General features: G+C 64.0%; 1 protein-coding gene across 9 annotated transcripts in view; it reads right to left on the bottom strand.

The window, feature by feature from the left end:
- The window catches only part of ADCY7 (adenylate cyclase 7), a 54,836-nt gene that overhangs the window by 8,238 nt on the left and 27,920 nt on the right, over positions 1-18,678 (bottom strand). For 7 of the 9 annotated variants that reach the window (XM_087870413.1, XM_087870414.1, XM_087870412.1 and 4 more), the window contains 17 exons: positions 16,340-16,771; positions 15,017-15,220; positions 13,785-13,946; positions 12,901-13,050; positions 12,444-12,592; positions 11,559-11,670; positions 8,798-8,925; positions 8,447-8,605; positions 8,135-8,267; positions 4,971-5,162; positions 4,822-4,856; positions 4,266-4,349; positions 3,801-3,873; positions 2,419-2,516; positions 1,532-1,616; positions 1,077-1,202; positions 114-218 (listed from right to left, as the gene is read on the bottom strand). In XM_087870413.1, coding sequence (XP_087726539.1) covers positions 114-218; positions 1,077-1,202; positions 1,532-1,616; positions 2,419-2,516; positions 3,801-3,873; positions 4,266-4,349; positions 4,822-4,856; positions 4,971-5,162; positions 8,135-8,267; positions 8,447-8,605; positions 8,798-8,925; positions 11,559-11,670; positions 12,444-12,592; positions 12,901-13,050; positions 13,785-13,946; positions 15,017-15,220; positions 16,340-16,510 — 2,166 coding nt within the window. In that variant the 5' untranslated portion in view covers positions 16,511-16,771. The remainder of the gene's footprint in view (positions 1-113; positions 219-1,076; positions 1,203-1,531; positions 1,617-2,418; positions 2,517-3,800; positions 3,874-4,265; positions 4,350-4,821; positions 4,857-4,970; positions 5,163-8,134; positions 8,268-8,446; positions 8,606-8,797; positions 8,926-11,558; positions 11,671-12,443; positions 12,593-12,900; positions 13,051-13,784; positions 13,947-15,016; positions 15,221-16,339; positions 16,772-18,678) is intronic. The other 2 variants (XM_045806750.2, XM_045806752.2) reach the window with 2 other exon arrangements.

Raw genomic sequence — 18,678 nt, 5'->3', positions numbered from 1 at the left:
GCACCCTCCCGCACCCTGTGGCCCCAGGCGCTCAGGTGGAGCGTGGGCAGGAGCCGGGCCAAGTGGGGACACGCGGGGCCCAGCGGTCTGCACCAGGGCCTGGCTGCACTCACCGGGAAGAGCTCGCACAGCGTCAGCTCCCTGCTGCTCACAGCCCTCGGGCTCGGGCTCGTCTGGTTGCCCGCAGGCAGCCCCAGGGCCCAGAGAGGCATCAGCGGCTACAGAGAAGACAGGTCACCATGAGGGGTGGTCCAGGGACCTGGGATTCCAGGACCTGCCCGGGCTGAGCGGGGCCGGGGTCGAGGCCTCCACGAGCAGCACAAACATCTCCCGCCAGGCCCAGCTCCAGGCACAGCCAGAGCCACGGCACCCCGGCTCCCCGCACAGGCATCAGCCTCATGGTGGGGAGGGGTCCGGGGCAGAGGGGGTGTCAAATGAAGCCCCACATGTGCCATCGCCAGAGCATCAGAGGCCGATTCAGGGCTGGGGGAGGCAGGGGAGAAGCTGGGATCAGCATTGTCAGTGAGACCCCCCCCTTCTCCCCAGGTGACCCTGAGTGGGGGTCATGGCGTCAGGGACACGGAGAGCCCCTGGCACTAGAGGTCGGAGCTGGGAGGACTGGCAGGGACACGTGCTGTCCACAGCACTGAGCACATGAGCCAGGCCTGAGAAGCAGGGGCTCTAGCGTGCCCCCCTGCCTGTGCCCAGGGCTACTCGCCACTAGCGAGGAACCAGAGAGAGAGAAAGCCAGGGCCCCCCCAGGTAGAAGGATAGGAAGGTAGAGAGTGCAGGACAGCCCGTCTTTGTGGGGCTGGCCGTGTAAGCTCTCAGGGACCCCAGGTCCTAGTGTGAAAAGCGAGGGAAGGAGGCCAGGCCGGCCTCCAGAGCCTCACGGAGCCCGCCCACAGGGCCCTGCGGAGAGCTACACCAGAGGCAGCTCTCGGGCAGGAGACCGGGATTCGAGAACCTGAGGGTGCCCAGGTCAAGGACTGGCTCTCCGCCCCCCCCAGGAAGCCCACACAGGCAGGAGGGCTCCTCGCCAGGGCCCGCCGTCCCCACCCACCCCCAGAACCCACCAGGTTGACGATGGCGATGCTGAGCAGGCTGCCGATAGTCAGGACGGCCAGGGACAAGCGCAGCAGGGGCTGGGTCTCCACCCTCTCGGACATGGCCTGCAACGTTCCCCGGGCCGGCCAGCACCTCTGTGGAATCACGGGCTCAGCACCGGGACAAGGGCCCCTCGCTCCGAGGGCCCAGCAGACGTGAGGGCTCCCGAGGGCCCCACTAGGGACGGGCCGCAGGTGCACTGTGCCCTGTGCCCAGAGCTCAGGACACGTGGGGTGCACAGACAGAAGGGACGTTCCCACCCTCAGGGCCTGGGACAGCTGCAGCCACCTGGGGGCCACCGGCAGCCCAGGAAGGTGGGGTTCCTGGGAGAAGCACTCTGCTAACTATCGCCCGGGCAGGAGGGGCGCAGAGGGCCAGCGGGGCGGGGCCTGGCCAGGTGCCCGGTCAGGGGCCTCTCACTCACCGGGAACTCACGGGCAAAGCACAGGCCCAGCACCAGCCCCAGCACACAGGCCACCAGCCCAAAGGACACACCCAGAGCCGCCATCCTGGAAAGCAGAAAACCCTGGTTCTGGGGGACCACCTGCCCAGGGCCAAGCTGCAGGTGTGCTCCCCAACCCCCAGCATCCCAATTCTCGGGCCCCCGGCCGCCTCCTTCCCGCCCAGACTGCCATCTACGCGCAGCAAAGGGGATCTCTGAGAACCGTGCTCCGGCTGCCCCGCTCATGACTCACAAGGCCTGGGCCACGTATCTAAGAAAGCGGCGGGCACGCAGCCTCCAGGCCCGCGGCCGGCACCCAAGTCCCAGACAGAAGGGCTTCTTCCCACTTCGTCCTTAGGGAGCACATCCTAAACCCCAATCCTAGTGGGTCTCACCACCCTTCCAGAAATCACGTAGCAGACCTTACTCGTTCCCTGTGACCTCCCCCCCACCTGCACCCGCCGTCCACCGCCAGCAGGGGCCGGGCACCCGGATAGGGCGCGAAGCCCTCCAAGCCTCAGTTTCCCACATCGAAGAGGGAGCTGGCAGCAGCTATGGTTCAGGGGGTCTGCCCTTCCAGGACAGCGAACACCTCAGGTGGCGACATGCCCACAGGCCCCCACTGGTCTCAGGAGACTGGGGAGGCCTGCGGCTTGACAGGACAGGCACGTTCCATGGAAACGAAAGGAAGCCCTGGTGAGCCCAGGTGTGGGGCCACAGCCCCCGGTCCAGTCTCTGGGACTCCAGGGCTCAGGTCACATCCTGCCAGGCGGGCAGTGCACACAGCGTTCCTGGGGACCCCGCCGGGATGCCACCAGGCCCCCGCCACTCCTGGCCCGACCCCAGTGGGCCCGCCCAGCCCAACTGACCTGGGCACGAGCAGGACCTGGACCAGCAGGATGCAGACGAAGATGAGGCCGGCGCAGGCGAAGTAGTGGCGGGCCCGCGGGATGGGCGCCAGGCGGTACTGGGGGTGACGGGGCCGTCAGGGCCGCTCGCTCCGGCCCCTCCACGGCCCGCCCCATCGCAAATCAGAACTCATACCCTGGGGGTGCCTGGGTGGCTCAGTGGGTGAAGCATTCGGCTCAGGTCATGATCGCGGGGTCCCACTCAGCAGGGAGTCTGCTTCTCCCCCTCCCTCTGCCTCCCCCCCCCCCGCTCCTCCGCCCCATGCATGTGGGCATGTGCGCTCTCTCGCTCTCTAAAACAAATCTTCAAAAATAAAAACCTCACACCCTCCTTGAGTTCCAGGTGATGATGGGACATCATCACGACCAAATGACCTTCATTCAGTTCCCTGATGTTCAGAGCTGATCCCTTCCCCTCCCCCTCCCCACCCAGGTCTCTGGCTCTATTTCTCAGGTCCCTGACAAGCCCACGGCCCCAAGCTCGTGGACGGGAACCAAGTCTGAGTTCTGGGGCTGGTGGTGGGTCTGTCGTCCCCCCAAACCCAGGAGTAAGGCCGGGCCTGAGCTCCTAGCTGGTGGAGGGGGGACCCCGTGCTGCTCGCGCCCTCTACGCCAGGCACAATCTCATGATCGGGCCACAAGCGCTCCTGCTGCTGGTGAGCAAACCAGGGCTCAGAGAGGCCGGCAGCCTGCCTGGAGTCACACAGCTGCTGGAAGGCCTGCTGGGCAGGTTTCCCTCAGACCCCAAGCTCCTCGCCTAGGGAGCCCCCGACTCAGGAAGCGCCAGCCAGAGAAAGACCCCCCCCCACCACCACCAATCCTGGAGGCTGAGAAGGGAGAAAGGTCCCAGTACCAGAGCCCCGTGGCCTGGGGCCACCCTTTCAGGCCACGCCAGAGGCCAAGGTGGGCTCTGAAGTCTGTGAAGCGGGTAGCAGCGGCCACCTTGTCCAGCCACGTGAGCTTTCAAGGACACACATGCGTGCTGGGGACATGGCCGGGACCCAGTGGGCGCTCAGTCAGTACACAGTTGTGTAAGGGCACAAAAGCACGGAGTTGTAGCACAGACGAGAGAACCAGACTAAGGCGCGCACTGGCCCTTCCCAGCTGAGGTTCTAGCATGCGAGGGGGGCTAAGGTCTCCCAAACCCGAGTGGTAGAAACACCAACGGAGCACATCAGGTACAGGAGCGAGGCTGACAGGAAGAGTCCAAGCAAGGCCAGACCGGGTCCCCACCCACCCCCTAGCCAGCCGGGCTGTGGGACTGTGGGCCACCCCGTGGCCTGCACCCGCACCCCACCCCGGGCCTGGAGCCCCCGTTCCTCGAGCTGCTGGGGGACCCTCACCTCTCGCTCGAAGTCCTTCTCCAGGAAGATAGACCCAAAGGTGTAGAAGTCATCAGACTTGGAGCAGCAGGGCCTGAGGGGTGGCAGGCATGGCAGTGAGACACAGGGCCTGGGGGAATTGGGGGCCCAGCCTTGGGAGGAGGTGGGGGAGGAGACAAGGCCCACCCTTAGGAGGAAGGCAGAAAGAGAAAGTGTAGGATGGGGAGGGGGAGGAAGCAGGGCCCCGTCCTCAGGAGGAGAAAGGAAGAGGGGATGGGGGATGGGGATGGGGCCCCGCCTTGGGGAGCAGGGAGATGGGGGGAGGCAGAAGTCTAGCCTCAGGAGGCAGCACCTGGGAGGCAAAGGAGCCAGCATGGAGACAGCGAGAGCTGGGCCACCAGGCACACAGGCACAAGGTGGGCCTGGCCATATGGGGAACCCCCGTCCGAGGGGGAAACAGGGCAAACAGAGGCCTCGGGGTCCCACCTCGTGGAGCTCAGCCCCTCGATGGCTGACAGCATCTCCTCATCGTATGAGTCGTCCTCCGACCGCCCCTTGGGGGACGCGTTCCTGGATCAGAAACCCGAACCGCATCACCCGCTGGCCCAAAGGCAGAAGTGTGCGCGAGACGGCCTCCCCGCTCTGGGTGCCTAGATGCCTGCAGGAGGCCCCAGAGCCTTGTGTGGGGTGGCGGAGGAACAGGAGGGTCCCAGAGAGGGCAGGTGGAGGCCCGGCATCAAGCAGCAGGCCCAGCTGGCCAGCAGCCCAGCCAGAAGCAGACAGCGGACCTCTAAGGCCTCTCCCCCTCCAGCCGCAGGCTTCCCTCACACCAACCACTGACCCCGTGATGACGTGGGGACACCACAGGCACCCCATTACCGTGAAGTTCGGATTCCAAGCCACAGCCCCTCCGAGCTGCCCTCCTGGACAGAGGATGGCCGGGCAGCCTGCCTGGAGAGGGCAGACCCTAAGGAGGTAACTGGGGCAGGACTTGGCCAGGAAGGCAGGCCACGGTTGACAGAGGAGGGGACAGTGCACGTACCTGTCAGGGGTGCGGTGGCGCCGCAGGGGAATGGTCTGGAAGCGAAGGGAGAGGGGACAATTACTCTGCAGTGAGAGGCCCCCAAAGTCCGTCCCGCACCCTCAGACACACGGGGCAGGTGCCGAGCAGTCTGGCAGGAAGGGTCCTACCTTGGGCCTCCGCCCGCTGGGGACAGGGGTCTCGCCGCTGCTCACGCTCTCACGGTGGTTGAGGTGCGCAAAGGGCCGCGCGGCCCCCCAGGACTCGAGGTAGCGGGTCATGCGCACGGACGCCCGCATTTTCAGGGCCGCATCCCCCTTGGGCTTGGGGAGGTGCTGGCTGGGCGGGGGCGGCTGCTGGCTCTGTAGGCAGACACAGACACAGCCTGTCCTGTCCCCTCCCCTGTCAGCCCAGGAAGGGGCCCCCGCCCCTATCCTGCTCCCCCCGAAACACCACGCTGGCCAGGCTGGTGGAAAGAGAATGGCAGAAATGCTGCTGGGTCTGCAACCACTTGGGGACCGGCTGTGGCCCAGTGCACTCCTTGGCTGGGTTGCAGGGGAGGTCCCAGCTTGGGCCCTGTCCTTCCCAGGTGACCAGGAAATCAGGGGTCACACACACCCTGGGGAGACTGCGATCAGGAAAGCCACAAGCATCCTACCCAGCCCACCCACATGTGGCCGGCGCATGTCCTTCCTGAAGGGAGCAGCTGGAGGAAGAGCAGTGCGGGTCAGGAACCCGGAGAGCCGGCCAACCGAGGGGCCAGCCCCACCCCCCCCGGCAGCGTTCCAGGGAGTTCCACTCGTGTGGCCCCCACACCATGACAGGGACCGTTACTTGCCATGAGCCTGCTGTGCCAGGGAGAGAGTGTTAGCCAGGCCCAGCCTCCTCCACGGCCCCCTGCCCACCACCCCCCACCATAAGCGCAACAGCTGGGGACCTTCCCTGCTGGGGAGAATGGGCAGCCTGTGAAAGGGGGAGAGAAGAGAAAGAGCGCCAAGGCCGCCGGAGACTAGCTGGAACCATCTCCAGGTCCCCTTACCCTCTGAAGGTGCCCGCCCTCCAGGAGTCCCTGTCCCCTTGGGTCTCTGCAAACACCCACAAGGGCCAGCATCTAGGGCCACAAACACTCGCTAAGCCACAGGCGGCAGCTTTCCTAGAAACTTCCAGCCTCCTTTGGGGATAGAAACATTTTTAAGCCCTGAGATGCGCCTATAGGCCTCGCTAGCGGGACCAGCTGGAATCCGGCCTCTGTGAGAGGGCACCAGAGGCTGCGTGGGGCCCCGCAGACGGCCACCTGCCCTGGAGTGAGGGGAGGTCCCAGTCTCCGTCTCCCCTTCACCACGGCACCCAGCTGCTCAAGTTCAGGGTCACTGGCACTTCGCAGACTCCCTGAGAAATAAATGTGCACTAAAGACCCATCAGCTCTGAGTAAAAAGGCACCTGTTCCGACGCGGGCCCCGGCGGGGTGGGGGGGCACCTGCGACCTTCACCAGCCCGCAGGTGACCCGCACCAGCCACCTGCCTCCTCTGGACAACATGCAGAGGCCAACGTTGGGGAAGGCCTGGCACAAGGACAAAGAAGGCACCCCCGAGCGTCTGTGCACCAGGAAGGGCGGGCCTCGAACTATGTCATCAGGTGAAGAAAGCAAGGTGCGGACCGGGAGCGGGCACGCTACCCTCGGCTTGGTGAGGGCGGAGACAGCCTCTCGACTCCTCACGTGTGCACCGGCACCTCTGTGGAAGGGAAACTCGCCACGCCGTCCCCTTTAGCGGGGACGCTGGCTGCAGACAGGGACGTAAGGGAAACTGTTCACAACCCCCTCCCTTCGCGCTTTTTGCATTGTCAACTATGTGAATAAATGACATTTCACAAAGACGGGGAAGGTGGGGTGGCTGGAAAAAATGTAGGATACCCAGTTAAACCCTGCACAAAACACACTCATGCTAGAAACGTCTTCGTTGTTTATCTGAAACCGGAGCTCGCCTACCAGCCGGTCGCGGCCTTGCTGAGCAGGCTGCCCCGCGGGCGAGGGCTGAGAGCCGGGCGGCCGCGGCCTTGCAGGCCTGGGGCTCTGCTTCGTCGGGTCACACGCTCTCTGAGCACCTGCTCCATGGCCTGGAGAAGAGGCTCCCCTGCCCTGAGCCTGCCCGCGTGGAGCTCACACCGACAACACACACGCAGAGAGAATAAACAGGAGCGTTGGCAAGCGGACGAAGAGGCCTCGGGCAGAGACGGCAGCAGTGACAAGGGCTCTTTGCAGTACAAAGAGCCTGGCAGTGGAGGGCAGGGGCCGGGGTGAAGGGCACTCAGGGGAAGGAAGGGCAGGGCGTTCAGAGAAGAGGGCAGGGCCCAGAGCTGTGGGGTCCAGGGTGAGGCGCTGGACTGTGTTCCATGCTTGTGGGGCGGGCGCAGCCCCGAGGTGCCCAGAAAGGGCTTCCCCAGATGCTAACTCAGCATCCATGGCCCACGGCTGGGGAGGGGAGGTTGCTGAACAGTTCCCGTCCCTGGGGAACATCAGGGGGACGGAGGGGTCTCGCAGGCTGGCCTTCCACTCCCCCACCCCGAGACTGGCAGTCGAGCCAGCTCGGAGGACAGTCAGGGCCAGAGAGAGAGGGAGCTGGAAAGAGCCCGTCGTGGCCGACATTCTTGAGCAAGCCCCAAGGATGATTCACCGAGGCCGCCAGACGAGCTGGCCTCCCGCGGCAGGAAAGCAGGGCCTGTGTGGGCGCGGGGCAGGACCAGGGCCCACCGGCCTCGGAGCAGCCCGGCAGCCGCCTCCACCACGGGGTCCTGACGAAAGTGGGGCCCCCCAGCAGGTGGAGGCATCAGCCCGCCGGGCGGCCACCCAAGGGGTGGGGAGCAGAACCCACGACACGCCGAGGTTCCTGCCTCGTGGCCCCCTGGCCGTTCCCTGCTTTCCTGAGTCACATCCAAAGCATGTCTCACAAAAGGGTCTTTTCAAAAATCCGGGAAATGGGGGACCAGCCCCCGGAAAATAAACTAGCAGTGACTATCATTTCTAGAACGTTTATGAGGTGCCCAGCCTGTGGTGAGCGCCTCGCTCATACAAGCCCTACCGCCTCCTGAGTAGACACTGTTGTCACTGCAATTTCACTGAGGCCCAGAGAAGCCGTGCGGAGCCTAGAACACTCAGGGACAGGGAGCTCACTCCCACCCCGGCCGGGCCTCTTCCCTACCTCTCTACAGCCTGGAAGAGAAAATCACTCCCTCCATGGGGGTCCCCCCCCGGGGTGTGGACCCCGCTCCCCTGCACAGTCCCGGCCCCCATAAGCCCGCCTCCCCAGCCATCCCGCTGCTTCTAAGCCCTCATACCCGGGGGTCGATGACCAGGTAGGTACGGATGTTCATTTCTTTCAGGTAGGGGTCCCGCTGCTGCCCGTGCCCGTCCTCCACCTCATACGCCTTGTCCAGGTGGTTCAACGTCGCCTCCGTGATATGCACCCGGCTGGGGGAGACCAGCCCCGAGTCAGAGCAGCAGGGCCCGGAGAAGGCCGGCACCCACCCCGGGGACAAACAGCACGCAGGGCCGAGCGGGCCAGAGCCCAGCCTGGCTCCCCCAACGCGAGGTCATCGCTTCCATCTCTGACCAACCCCCCTACCCCCCCCCCCCCCGCTGAGCCTCACCCAGGGACTCCAGCCGCCTCCATCCTGTTGGCCAGGGACACATCGTGGGACCACACGTCGTACTGCCACTTGCGCAACCCAATGACCCCACACAGCACGTTCCCTGAGTGTATGCCCACACGCATGCTGATGTCCACACCCGTGGCCTCTCGCACCTGCCTGGGCAGAGCAGTCCCGTCACCCCATCCCAGCCAGGGCTGAGGAGGGACCCAGGCAAGCCACTTGCACCCCGAGCCCCAGCTTCCTCATCTGCAAAGTGGGTACAAGGCATTCCCTACCGTGCCTTGGGAAGCAGGAGGGGTCCGTGATGGGGACAGGCCCCAGTGCCCCAGGCCTGCCCATGGTACCTACTTAATGGCCTCACACATGTCCAGGCCCATCTTCACGCAGTTCCGGGCATGGGTGGGCAGGGATACGGGCAGACCCGACACGCAGTAGTAGCAGTCCCCCAGGATCTTGATCCGCATACACTCATTGGCCTGCAGGGCAAGGCAAGCAGGGGCCTGGTCGGCAGACGGCTAAAAACCAGGGTCCACACACGCCAGCCACCGCCCCACACCCTTCAAAGGAAGCCAGACTCCTTCCTGGCCAGAGGTTTCCTCTGGGGGACCGGCCACCAGGAGCTGCTTCCAGGCCTGGAAAAAGGATTAGGGACATGGAGGGCCCTCCAGGAGGAACCCCAAAGCAAACATCAGGGGCGACAGCAAGTGTTACTAAGGATGGCCGCCGGAGTGCCTCTGGGGGAGACCGCCTTCCCTTCATTCAGTCTTGCAATGTTGAAATGTGTGCCGAGTTCCCGGCCCCGCCCCAGGCACTGGCACACAACAGTGAGCAAAACAGACAAAACTCCCTACAACGTGTGGCTCACACGCCAGTGGCAGTTAGAGGCTAAACTAGACAAAATCCATAGACACCAACTAGTGATAAGTGCTACAGAGGAAAATGAGGGGTGGGAGGGGAGAGGAAGCTCCAGGAGGCCACAGAAGGCCTCCCAGAAAAGGTAACATTTGGGAAAGACCCAAAGGAACTGAGGGAAAAAGCCACGCCAGTATCTGAGGAAGAGCATTCCGGGCAGATAAAAGACGTGGCATGTGCAAAGGCCCTGTGGGCAGAAAGCTGTTTGAGACCCAGCAAAGCAGCCCGTGCGGATGGAGTGGAGGAAGTGGAGGAGATGAAGACAGGTGGCAGGGGCCACAAGCCAAGGGGCCAGCAGGCGTCAAGGTACCCCGAGAGACGGCTAGGCGGCCAGGGATGCAAACCAGCAGGGTCTGGGGAGTGGGGAGAGAACAGAAAGGTGGAAGTGAACACTGAGACTGGGGCCACATAGGAGAACGCCCCTGAGGGGAGGGGGGTCCAGGCAGGCTGTCTGAGGTTCCACCAAAGGTAGTACTGCGGCCACTAGACCCTCTGTCAGCCTTTGGCAAAGGTAGCCACACATACCAAGGCCATAGGGGTGGGGATTTAGGGGCTCTGAAGAAGGGGCTACATACCGGCTCCAGGCCCACTCCCCAGCCCCACCCCTCACGGAGGCCTTAGCAGGCCACCAGAAGGCCTCCCTCTCCCCCATCTGTACAAAGGGCCTACCTCCTGCACCTGCCACAGAGGGAGGGCTGCGTCCAAGAGGACAAGGGCAGGCCCCTGGGCTTGGTGGCAGGGACCAGAAGCCCAGGCCCCTAGCCCACACATGGCCCAGCTACTGGGAACCCCCACCTGCTGGTTTAAGAGATATCGTGACGGAAGGAGGCTCCTGGAGAAAGGCCCCAGACTAGACAGGCCCTCCGAGCCCCTCGGTCCACAATACCCTGAAGGACAGTGCTCCGGGGCACCCCCGGCCTGTGGCTTGGTCACCTCTGCAGTGGTGAGCCCGTCCCTTCTAGAACAGAGCAGCTCTGACCATGAGAAAGTCTTCCCAGTGGGGGGCCCGAACTGGCTTCCCACCAAGGTCCGGACCATTAATTCTCCGCACATGGAGGCGCCCAGGGGGCGCTTTGGAACTCGCCCAGGCGGGGGACGGGTGTTGGCTTTTACTGAAGCTGCGAACGCAATTCGAATGTGCAGCCTGTGCAGACAGCCACGCCGCGAATCTTAACGCGCGGGTCTCCACTTGGTGGCCGCCACTAAGTCCATCTTCACCTGAAGCGGGGCCAGGTGCTCCCCAAGCCCCCAGGCCCCTACACCCCTCTCCAAAGCCCGCAGCATACAGGCCAGGAGCCACTGGAGCTCAAGGCTGCCATGGGGCAGGTCCCAGGACCATTGGAGGAGTTAATGAGTGAGCGCACGTACGTGTGTGTACACACACACACACACACACACACACACACGCGCGCACACACGACCCCCAGGCCCAGGGCTGCCCATGAGGACAAACAGATCAGCCCAGCCCTGCCCGTCTCCAGACTTCTCCCTGCTCAGACCTGGGAGCCCCTCCTCACCCAGTGCCCTCCCCTGCTCAGCACCTGCCACGTTCCCCAGTGGCTTCAGGTCAAGTTCCCCTCACTTCAGCCCTAAATCCTCACACGTCTGCCCCTGGCCCCTCGATCCCCTCCTATTTCTCCCAGCCACACTGGGCCACGTCCCTTCCAAGGGCCCTCAGAGGCTTCTTTCTCCTCCAGCCTTTTGCACACGCTCTTCCCTCTGCCCAGAACTGCTCCTTTTCCTCTTTAGCATTTCTTTCTAGGTTTCTCAAACTTTAATGTGCACACGGTTCACCAGAGGTCTTGTCAGAGGGCAGACTGGGGGCGAGGCCCAGCACTGCACGGCCCTCCCCAGCCCCCCCGCCCCCCCCTCCCATGAGGCCGGCTTCCGCTGCCCTTGTGCAGGGAGATGGAGGCATCTCCTCCAGGAAGCCTCCCTGATTGCCTCCCCGAGCTCCTGAGCCCCTGTGCGTGCCCCCGTTCGTACTGGCAGTCTCCCCACTGGCCTCACTCTCTGGGGACGGGGTCCTGGCTGTCGCGGCCACCACGCAACCTCACCTGCACCATGGAGCGCTTGGAAGCAGTTGCGGACGGAGTGCTAAAGTTTAGCCGGGGCCTCCACGTGCCCATGTCGGCCCAGCACGGGGCACACACTGCCCCCGGGGGCAAGGGGCCGGCACGAAGGCCCGCGGGCTCACCTTGGCGATCTGGTCAAACTTGCCGAAGAGCTCGTTCAGCACCACCACCAGCTCTTTCGGGGAGCAGTCGCTGGCCAGCCGCGTGAAGCCCACGATGTCGGCATAGAGGATGCTGGGGCGTGGGGGGGGCGGGGGTCAGAGCCGGGTCTCTGGAAGCCCCTGAGCGCCCGCCAGCCCTCGCACCAATCGCCCCAGCCACTCCTCAGGCTCCGGAGGGATGGGAGGGAGGCTCCGGGCCGTAAGGATGAACGAGCGTTCTAGAGGCTCGACACTGAGGCAAAAGGGGGCAGCCCCAGAGTCGCAGGGCCCTTGAGAGCTGCCTCCCCCAGGCCCCCGTCCCTGCAGACCACAGGATGGCGGTGCCTCAGAACGTCCTTTGTCCGCCTCCCACCTTCCGAACCCAACCGTGTGGCGGGATGCGACTCCACGCTCCCCCGAGCCGAGCTCCACGCCCGACGCTACACACACGCTCCTGGGAGGACCCATCCCACAGGTGAGCAAACCGAGGCTCGGGCTGAGGCCTGCTGGAAGCCAAGCGGCAGCGGACACCGACCTCCCAGCACCGGGGTCCGTGAGCTCACGGCACCCACATCTTCGGGTCCCTGAGCCTCGTGCCTTCGAGTAAGATACTATAGCCCCTTGGGATCCGCCAAGGACTGGGAGACTTCACTTTTTGGGGGACCTGCGCCCCCTTGAGCATCAGCTGAAAGGACCCCTTTCTTCCCCAGCGACATAATTAGGCATGGAGTCTGACAATTTTAGGAGGTTACTGGATCTCCCCCGGCACCAATCAGATCTGATCCCGTCCCCTGGGGAAACGAATGGGGAGACAGAGGCCAGCCCCCCCCCAGGGGACCCCGCGCACAGGCCCGGCCGGCCGCCCACCTGACGTTCTGGTGCCGCTTGACGTAGAGGCTGTGGAAGTTGTTGTCGGGCACGTGGCGGCGGTCCCCGCGCTCCTTGAGCCGCTCGATGATGGCGAGCTTCATGCCCATGGAGATGTGGGCCGGCAGCACTGACAGCAGCAGGCTCTCCTGCGCCCCGGGGGACAGGCAGGAGGACGTCAGGCCCCAGGCTCGGCAGCCCGGCTTCTGTGTTCCCGGGGGTCCTGCCTGCTCTGCCCACAGCCCCCTGCATCTCCGCAGGCCTGCGTCCTGCCCCCAAGCCAGCCCGGCCCCCCGCAGCCCCCCGCAGCGAGGCCGGCATGGGTGTCCCGCCCCGCGTCCCCAGGCACACACTGCTCAGCGAGTGTCTGACCGGCAGAGAGAAAGGACGCGGGGCTGGGGCCCGGGAGGGCCGGGCAGGGCCAGGCTCCGGCTCCAGGGGGAGGCAGCGTCCACACCTGCTGGCGCTTCTCGATACGCAGCTTACGACGGATCTGGATGCACTTGACGGTGTAGATGAAGAGGTCTCGAGAGGCATCCTGCATCTGGTGCTTGTGGAAGGCGCCCGTGAGGTTCCCGCACAGGAAGATGACAGCGTTGGCCAGCAGCTGGGGGTGAGCCGAGCGTGGGCTCAGCGTTCAGTCTGGGCTGCTCCCCAGGCTGGCACAGCGATGGCACCCCGTCCCTGTTCCCTGACCTCCCACCCGCCAGGGCCGGCACCCTTCGCGGGCAGGCAGGAAAACGGGAGCCCAGACGGGCGCTGGTCCCCTAGAGTCCCCGTGACCCTAAGACCAGGTGTCAGGCCCTCCTTCTCTGCAGCCGGAGAGCTGGGGCCCCAGAGACCAGGGGAGCCCAAGTGCATCATCTCACAGAGCCCAAGGGGGGCACCGAGGACAGTCACAGAAGGCATGGCACCCCGATGAGTGCGCAGAGCTCAGAGCCCTGTTCTCCAGAGCCGTCGCCAGGCCCGGTCAGAGGAAAACCCATCTGTAGACCACTGCAAACCTGTGCATGTCTCAGTCACTCGATGCAAAGACAAGACGGGGCGCCCGGCGATACTCCCAGCCCTGTCGAGACGGGGCTCTGCAGGTGAGACTCACCCTCACAGCCGCGCCGGCCCCGGGGAGGAGGGCCAGAGCATCTGGGGCACCGCGGGCCAGCCAAGAAGGGCCGCAGGGCACACCCCTGCCCCTGGGGGGCCGGCTTCCCTAGCCCCCTGGGAGGCTTTGAGGCCTCAGGACCAACTCACCCACACCCACCTCTGCCGTCCTCAGGCCCAAACCACAGCCCCCGCGCAGGGGCCTTTGGCTGCCCCGCCCCCAGCCTCCTGGGCACACCTCACCTGCAGTCCCACCTTGACACTGGGCGTCGTGAAGGCCTTCATCAGAACTCCGAGCACCAGGAGGTGGGAGAGGCTGGAGACCACCCCGGCCACGACAGCCCCCTGCATGCTGAAGGGCAGCAGCGTGTATGCCACGAAGACGATGAACAGGAAGAAGGGCACCTGGGGGCAGGGCGTCAGGGAGGCTCGGGGACCGGCCACGCTGCCCCCGCACCCCCAGGACGCAGCCCCAGATGGAGCTGACGTCGGGGGCCCCCCCAGCCTGTTTTCTGGGGACAGTCCCAGAAACCTGAATCCTGAGCCCCCTGCCCCCAGAGCGGCCCCTCCCTTTCCCACGTGGGGAGGGACAGTGACACACACACAATGGAACAAGAAAAAAGCAAACTCTGTGTCTGACCCAGCCAACATTATCCATCATTTCCTACGAGCTGATTTATGATCTGGGGCCAAGGCCAGGCCTCCCCAGGAGCGAGACTCCGGGCCCTCGTGACCCAGGGAGTTCCCGCCTGGCGCCCGCTGCTGGGGCTCTCCCTCGGCAGGAATGGTGAGTACTGGAAGGCTGGGGCCGCCTCCAGCAGCGCAGTCCCACCCACCGCCCCCAGTCTGCCTGGCTTCCCTGTGCCTCAGGCCCCCCGGCCCACCAGAGGGTGCTACCACTTGGCGACAGTGACCAGCCAGGCCAGTGTGACTCAAGCTGGTTAAGAAAGGGCTCTCTCTTTCACCTGGGGAGGCCAAGCTCCTGGGCGGGCAGCCTGGAGCCTCGCAGCATCCGTGCCCGACCGGGGGACGGCCTGCTGGGAATGCAATGGCACAGAAGGAAACAGAGCAGAGGGCAACTGGGACCTGGCCATCCTGCCAGAGCCCCAGGAGTGGCCCCCCAGCCTTTCCTGGCACATGGGCCAACTTGGGCCTTTTTGCCTGAGTTGGAGTTATGTCATTTCCAGCCAAATGAGAGTCCCCCTGCAGTGCTCCAGCCAGACATCCACAGGGACGCTCCTCCCAGTTCACCCAGCTCCTCAGCTCAGGAAGCGGAGGGGACAAGACCAGCCCAGGGCCCACCCTCTGTCGCAGAACCACGGCCCAGAGGAGGAGGAAGGCCCCAGGCCAGCACACCAGATGCAGGCCCTGTCTCCAGAAGAGACCTGATGCCCAGCAAGGGGAGGACTTATGGGTGCACAGCTGGCTGGTGGCATCCAGCCCCCCAGGGGTGCCAGGGTCCCCCGCCCTATTACCTGCGCCCCCATATGGGTGGCCTTCATCCAGGAGTCGAACACCAGCATGTAGCCCAGCATCATGAGGCAGACCCAGACAAACAGTGCCATGGCCCTGAGCCACCTCCGGACGAGGCATTCAACATACACCAGCACGTAGAGAGCCACAAACACGGCAAGCGTGAAGAAGGCCGTCCCCAGGACAGCCTGGTGTCTGGAGGGGTCCTGGGCAGGGCACACATACACAGAAATGCTACAGCGTTCCCCAATGTGATGTGCCGTCCCCTCCAGGAAGCCTGCCAGGCTCGCCTGTCCAGCCCGCCCTGAGCAATGTCACCTGGGCTCTCCTCCACTGGTGGCTGGTGCTTATGCTCCCTCTGAGCACCAAGCTTTGCCTTCCCTGCAGGCTGTGCGCTGTCTTGGCTAAGGCCGCCTTCACCACCACCGCCCCCCCACCCAGTTGCCATGCAGCCCTGAGATCCTCTACAGCCCAGCCCTGCGATGCTACCACCGCCAATGCCCTCCCCATCCGGCCTGCTCTGCTCGCGGGTGCTCTGTGCAAGCCCGCAGCGGACAGCGCAGGAGCTCAGCTGGGGAAAGCCTGCTGGAGGACAGGCCACTGCTCCTGCTACGGAATGAACGGAGTTTAGAAGGAGGTGCTAACGCAAGGTGTCCCACACTGGGGACAAGCTGGAGCAAAGGCTCAGAGGTGTGACACTGGGAGGTGGTGACCAGGAAAGGCAATTCACAGCTGTGACAGCAGGGTCTCCCCCTGTGCCCCGAAGCTCCGTGGGCAGAGAGGCTGATCTGGGGGCCGGCACACAGTAGGCACTCAGGAACCGTTCGCTGAACGCCGAAACAAATGTCCTGTGGTTTACAGGCCCTAGGACGGAGCCCCTAGTGAGCACTGGCCACACATCACCCCGCTAATCCCCGGTGGTCTCGGAGGTCTGCTTCTAGTTGCTCCGTCATAGTGGCCATGTTTCCAGCGCTCAGGAGCCAGGCACAGGCAATGGCTGTGGGGGGGGCGAGGCCGGGGTCACGGATGAAGTTAGCGGTGTCTGCCTGGACAGCGCGGTTGAGAAGGCCCCCAGGACTCCAGGAGGAGGAACGTCGGGAAGTGGGAGCCAGCCCTGCCCAGAGGGTAGTGTCCTGTGCCGAATTAAACCTCTAAAACCACCCCAGACTTCAAAACGAAATTAAACCGAGAAACCTGCCGCCCGCGGCCTAACTACGCTCCCGAGCACCTGACAGCCACGATGTCAGGCGGAGAGAAGCCCGTGACTTGCCCAAGGTCTCACAAGCACAGAGCAGCAGAGCCGAGCGCCCAGCCACCTCACTCACCCCACAGACGAAGGTGATGACGATGAGGGCGACGCAGGCGGCGACGGCCACCAGCAGGAGCGTGAGCAGCAGCGGCCCGTGCTGGCTGGTGAGGCGGTACTTCTCGTAGAGCGCCGTCTGGTCAGGGCCCTCTTCGCCCTCGTTGAGGAAATAGCGCCCCTTGGCCGGCATCGTCCTCCCGCGGCCACCCGGCCCGGCAGTCCACTCAGGAGAGCCCACGGCCCGGGGTGCATCCGTCCGCCAACACCTGGCGGGCCTAGGCCTCTGGCCCCTGGGAGCCCGGCAGGCGGGGCTGGGGAGGGGCCCCCTGGGCCTGCAGCCCCATGGGCAGCGCGGGGCCCACGCCGCTCCACTGCCAGGCCTGCTCACGGCACCGCCGGCCTCTTCCTCCGCATCCGGGCCGGGCTGACCAGACACGCAGGGTCCTCAGCTCTGCGGAGACACAAAGCAGATCCGGGTTTGACCTGGACGGGCCGAGTCATCAGGGGAGAGCAGGGCCAGGCCTCACAGCCCCTGGGTCTGATCTACCAACCTGAGGCCAAACCTAACTTTCAGGTCCTGTTTAAAGCTTTGCCCTCAAAGCTAGTCCCCTGTGTTTCCTAGAACGGCACTGCCCCCGACAGGAGCCACGAGCCACACGTGACTATGGAAAGTTACATTTAACTGGATTAGAAATGAAATTAAAAATTCAGACCAGCAGTCACACTTGGTCCCACTTCAAGGGCTCAAAAGCCACGCCCAGCTAGTTGCTCTCCTATCGGGCAGCACAGATAAAGAGCATTTCTGTCATCCAGAGCCTTCTACCGGACAGCACTGCTCCACAGGTTAGGCGGCGTTGGTTTCACATGGAGTTCTCTGATCCATCCCAGGGAACCTCTGTGTATGGCGTGAGGCAGGGATCAGCCTTCGTGCCTTTCTTCCACGTGGGTCTCTAATTACCCCAGCAGCTTCCAGCAAAGCCACCATTCCTTCCTCAAGTAGTTCAGTAAAGCCACCTCCGTGGTAAGTCAGGTGACCGTGCACCTGGGGTCTGTTTGCAGGCTTTCTCCTGTTCCAACGGTCCTTGCACAAGGATCACACTCGCTCAGTGACTGGGGCTTTCTGGCGAGTTTTGTATCTCAGACCCCCACGCCAGGACACCCAGAGCATCCCCCTTACATTCGTGTTACGTTACTCTTCCTCATAAGACTGTGTTTTTTAAATGCATTTTTTAAGATTTCCACTGATGAGAATATAAGAAGTTTGCAAGCTCCACCTCGTAGAAATGGAACCGGAATCTCATAGAGGGAGCACGGCACACCGCGTGTGACAAGCTGGGCGTGGGTGCCGGGCCTGCGGTGCTCAGCCCACATGCACTCCCTCTTTCACCAGCGTCGTTCATTCATCTGCTCATTCATTTATTCCAAAAAGGCCTGTCGTCATGCCTGTGCGCCCGGCTAGCTCTCTCGTTCCCCCTGGAGCTCTCCGGACCCACAGAGAGAAAGTGACTGGGAAACGTACAATCCCTGAGTGCAGTGACAGCTGCCACGTTCCCAGCAGGAACCTGTGTCAAGGGAGCAGCCCTGGACCAGGAGTCCAGGCCTCCAACATCCTCCAGGCCTGCCTCAGAGTCTGCAACCGGGTCAAGGCAGGGGGCAGAGGGCAGGGAGGCCGTAAGATGTGGGAAGGCTCAGGGCAGTCACGACAGGCACGAACGGCCACCGGCAAAAGCCATGAAGGAAAGGCAGTCCAGAGCCCCCCGAGGCAGAAGAGCAGGGTACCCCGAGCCCGAGTCCAGGTGACTCCCCCCAGTGAGTGCCCACGTTAGATCCATGAGCCACCTCGGGCAGGGAGCCCTCTGGGAGGTCCCATTCCACAAATGCCAGGAATGAATCGGAAAAAAACCCATATGTGGGGGTTGGGGGGGGGGGCGTTGGCCAGAGGTCCCGGATGCCTCTGCTGCCTCCGGCCCGGGCAGGTGGCCACAAGCCTTGGCACCTGTTGAAGTTGGGCCACTCCGCCAGGGCTGGGCCAGGGCGACCCAAGGGCCCGAAGGCCTAGACAGGCTGCAGAGCTGGTTTCGACGTGAAACTCCAACTTATCCGTGTTGGCAGCTAATTTAACACTGTTGAGTTGTGTGGCCCGCTAGCTTGTAACCTCTAACTCTGAACTAACCAGTCTCGATGCCACACGAAGCATGTTTTGACTACTAACCACATACGCTTCGCCCCGTGTTGGAGGGTTTATAAAACGAGAGACTGTCCCTGCCCCGAGAAGTCCCCGGCGCAGGGCGTCCCGAACCAGCTCTTTACCGTCACCGCGGCAGAAACGCCGTCAGGCCAGGCGCCCACACACACGTA

The sequence above is a fragment of the Ursus americanus genome, chromosome 21 (assembly GCF_024610735.1).
Source record: "Ursus americanus isolate L20-20 chromosome 21, mUrsAme1.1.p, whole genome shotgun sequence".
Lineage (NCBI taxonomy): Eukaryota > Metazoa > Chordata > Mammalia > Carnivora > Ursidae > Ursus > Ursus americanus.
The sequence above is the reverse complement of the archived record's forward strand: the minus strand, read 5'-3'. Positions and strand labels throughout refer to the sequence as shown.